Source organism: Oryza sativa, chromosome 3 (assembly GCF_034140825.1).
Source record: "Oryza sativa Japonica Group chromosome 3, ASM3414082v1".
Classification (NCBI taxonomy): Eukaryota; Viridiplantae; Streptophyta; class Magnoliopsida; order Poales; family Poaceae; genus Oryza; species Oryza sativa.
Genome location: NC_089037.1, coordinates 11,449,676 through 11,454,023, shown reverse-complemented (window position 1 = coordinate 11,454,023; position 4,348 = coordinate 11,449,676). Strand labels below are relative to the sequence as shown.

At 42.5% G+C, this 4,348-nt stretch overlaps 1 protein-coding gene across 1 annotated transcript; it reads right to left on the bottom strand.

Moving 5' to 3' along the window:
• Positions 1–1,143: 1,143 nt before the first annotated feature.
• Positions 1,144–4,116, bottom strand: LOC4332655 (ABC transporter I family member 20). The gene is made up of 7 exons (XM_015772733.3): positions 3,919–4,116; positions 3,683–3,816; positions 3,439–3,558; positions 2,149–2,244; positions 1,889–2,041; positions 1,733–1,810; positions 1,144–1,651 (listed from the first exon to the last, which is right to left on the bottom strand). The coding sequence occupies exons 1-7, from the start codon at positions 4,067–4,069 to the stop codon at positions 1,421–1,423; spliced, it is 963 nt and encodes a 320-aa protein (XP_015628219.1). The 5' UTR covers positions 4,070–4,116; the 3' UTR covers positions 1,144–1,420.
• Positions 4,117–4,348: the final 232 nt, after the last annotated feature.

Sequence of the window (4,348 nt, the reverse complement as noted above, 5' to 3'; positions counted from 1 at the left end):
AACTCCCTATCAATTTCCATCACCTCTACCAAACAAGATATTGGGATTACAAATCAAATTCCCATTTTAATCTCATCATCAATTCCCTCGTGTAAACTCCCAATCCCCTTCCCTTACCAAACAAGCCGCTAGGCTATTTTGCGAGATGAATCTAACGAGGTATATTAATCCATGATTTGCTACAGTAATCAGCCGCTAATCATGGATTAATATACATCATTAGATTCGTCTCGCAAAATAGCCTAGGGGTTATGGAATCGGTTTTGTCGGTAATCTACGTTTAATACTCCTAAATAGTAAGATTCCGGAGGGCTATTTAATAGCTCAGAGGATCCAAACAAGGCCTATGAAACGGAGAGAGTACATGGGATGCTTCACAGAAGCCTGTAATAATGCCAGAAATCATAAATATATGAACTTAGCCCATTGCTATGCCACTATGAAGTATGAACTGTCAGAATGTGCTTCCATGGACCAAAGTACAGCTTGGAGTGGTCCTATTCATCTCTGAAGTTTGCCTTTCTTGGATAAGGCAGATAAGGACTGAATGCATTTGTCCACATGTATGGCTGATGGCATGATGTAACGCATACGGCAATCGTTGCTCATTACTAACAACAAATGAACCGATCAAAATGTGCACACAGAAAGGGAAAAATTGCGGATGCAGACATAGTGTACCTAGAAATGATCACCACTGGAGCATTGTTATTGCAACTTTGCAAGTTTCAGAATTGCTTTAGGCCGATGCCTTCTGTTTACATAATGATAACTTTATTTTTCATTTGGTCCCAAGCAGAACTAAAGACTCTCACCCATTAGAGGTCTTCATCGATATAACTTTTGCATGTCACTTGTTGTGACATTCTTGTAATCTTGTTTGCCATGTTACAGGCAAAAACAGCAAATGTCCACCATACAATATGATATTTACATCCTGCAAATAGACAGCATACCATTATCAATTACTTTCATCATGTTAGGCACCAGATGAGCCAGCACAAAGCAAACAGTCAAATTTGTTAGAATGAGAACAAATAAACTTACCTGAGTTCAAGTTCAACATGTACTAAGATGCTCATCTTCTTGCTAAGGAAATACGGTTGCTCTTGGTGATAAGAAATATTTTGATGGGAACAGAAATGCAAATAATGGATATATGCATATTATCAAGGAAAATAAATTAGATATACAACAATATTGACTTATTCAGCAACTAGTATCAGATCATGAAACCCAAATTACAGTTGTATACATAAAAGAAGGCGAAATTTTTGAAAATAATCTTTGAGCAGTTGTATACAAGAACTTTGCTGTTAGCCTGTTAGGCTGTTACTGCAAAAACTCCTGTGGGATGGTGTGATCTATTGGATCTATAGGATCGTTATTCATCATTACAAAGCCAAATTGCAGGGTAGGATTATTGCCTAAGAACGCTGTTAGAGCTGAAAATGAAATTCTCTTCACCAGCAACCGTTGAGGCGAGCCTCCCTGCTGCCCACCCATTGTTCACCGCTCTGGCAGCGGGATCACCTATAACCCGACTCCCCTCAGTAACCTTGTCAAACTCTGGGAGGCCCTTCTCCTTCCGTTCCTTTCTTCTCCGCCTATCCTCATCTCTCTCTTTCCTCAGCCAGCTCTCCACTGTTCTCTGAGGTCAAAATGCAGCAAAATCAGATGAACATACACATCATGCTAAAACATACTATTTTGTCAGATGAATGCTACTTACCATGAGAGATAACTGGCTCATTTCTTTCACCTTCTCTAAAGGCAGTGCTAGTTGCAACTTCCCACGGGCAATGTACACCTGAAATCCAATAGAAACAATAATCTTCAATATTACACAAAAAACTTCAGCCTAGAAATGTATAGTGAGAAGGCTCACAATGTGTGTTGGCCAATCATCAAGTCCGTCAAAAATATGTGTTGCGTAGATGATTGTAGCACCCCGTTCCTCGCATTCCTTCTTTAAATATGTCAATAGATTTGCTCTTGCCAACACATCCAGATCTACTGTGATCTCATCAAGAAGAAGAACCTGAATTCAAAAAATAAATAAAAGAAAATTCGTGTTAGCACCTTGTTGTTTGGATACAAATTACAAACATGGCACATCTTTTCCATAACCAGCAAGATGAAACAAACTTTGAATGGCTTGAGAAGCCCCATGCAAATTTGGACCCGTCTCCTTTGACCATCGGATGCCTTGTGCATGCGCCAGGCAAGGTCAATATCCAAAATCTGTAGAGTGGAAAAAGGAACTAAGGAAGGTTAAATGAATAGGTCATGAGTACAAACAGAGGGTTATAGTTGCATTGTCCTAAGTAAAGGTCAAAGGATCAGCACATACACCCTCTAATGAGTACAAGAACTAGCAAACTGAGTTTACCTAAATATATGTTAGGGCTTATCTTAGGTTATTTGGCTCATCTATATTAAGCTTGATTAGGTATGCTATGTACTTATATGTGAATTAACCAATGACATAGAAGTCTTAAAGTCATTTAAGATTAATTGCAACAATTAAAGGTTTTGTTTACAAGTGTTTACTTGGGTATGAAAAAAGAAATACTTAGATCTTCTCCAACTGTTCTCTCACTGAACAACAAAAAACTTTGCATTTACAGATCTGTGCATCCATATCCCCAGGACCTTCCAAATTGTGTTCCCTCCTCAAAGGTATATACCAAAGATGTTTCCTTTTTTTTTCGGGAATACTATACCAAAGATGTTTCTATACCCATGAGGCCATAATGCTATCAGATGGCATACTTAAGCTTGCTGAACATGTAAATGATTATCTTCATTACATGAATTCTTTGTAGCACAACAGTAACATTTACCCATGCTTCACCTAATGATATCAGCTGGAATACATTCATCAATACTTTATTACTACCAGAATTGGTTTGTTTTCAGTTGGTTACTTAGTATGTGGCTGGTGAGAACATGCAAGTGTATGACCATGCAAAATAGAGCTGTGTGTGTGGATACCTTTAGGATGCATGATCACTGCTAACATAATTGATAGCCCATATGAAATTTATTTTTACTAGCTCCATCAATGGTTTGTGGGGGCAAATAGAATCCTACCAGCCTCTCACCAATGCATATGCTTAGGTAGTAGGATCTTTCACCTAGTTTATTCCCCAACCTTGCAAACTTCTATATTTTCCGTTAATCAATGGGACATGGAGGAAATACACCCATGGTAAAATTAAAAAAAAATGAAATCATATAAACAAATAGGAGTAAACATTTCTACATATCACACACTAGATAATTGGTAAAGAATATAGATGCACGAAAATGATAGAGCTAATAGTATTAAACTTAAGTTTTCGTCTTTCACTGTGTCAATTTCGCAAGTCGAATGAGAACTTCCCATGAAACGCAATATGGTGATGAATATGCTGCGAGTGAATATAAGCTTGCCTTGATAAGCTCATCTCTCCTTTGAGGATCAACGCCCACAACACCAAATATCATCTTCTCTGCTGAAATGTCCATCTGTATATTTACCTGGTAGCCCGCAAAGGCAACATCGCGCCTCCACTGAACCCAATTCACAAAAAAAATAGTCGATTAGATTCATCAGATCAACTGAGAGCAAAATTGGCGCATATGCCATTACCCGCCAAAACATAGAAATGTAACTCCGTAAAACACCAGCCCCCACCTCACCGCCTAGGTAGCAGAGGTCGCCAGATGATGTGAGCGCCGTGTCGTGGAAGGCCGACCTGCCCAGGACCCGCACCATGCTCGGATCCACCATGTGCTTCCCGCCCAGTATCTTCAGTATCGTCGTCTTGCCTACCCCCCAGCATCCACCCAAAATCAGACCCCGCGACCAGAGAACCCGAACCGGAGAGAGGAAGGAAAGGACGGACGGTCCTGAAAGGGTAGTGGAGTTACCGGCGCCGTTGGAGCCGAGGAGGAGGCAGCGGTGGCCGGCGTCGAGGGAGAAGCAGACGTCCTCGATGAGCGGCGGCGCGCCGGGCGGCGGGCGGCCGTCGATGCCCGGGTAGGTGAAGGAGAGGTGGCTGATCTCCACCGTTGGCGCCATCGGGGCCTCTCGCCGCGGTGGCCGGAGGAGGAGGAGGGGGAAGGTTTGCTTTGGTTGGTAAGGGCTGAGGAGGAGGAGGAGAGAAGCGTAGCGGGCCGACGCGTTCCGGTGGGTTTCATCTTGCAATGTCTCCGGGCCGCGGTTGGTGGCTGGCCCAGCTGGTGGCCGGACATTTCAGTTCGTAAACCCGGGGACAGCACGCGGCCACGTCTCCCACGAGTTCATCGCACACGCTGTAGAGCGTGAAACGGCATGCGTGCACCGGATGCCTGGATGCCG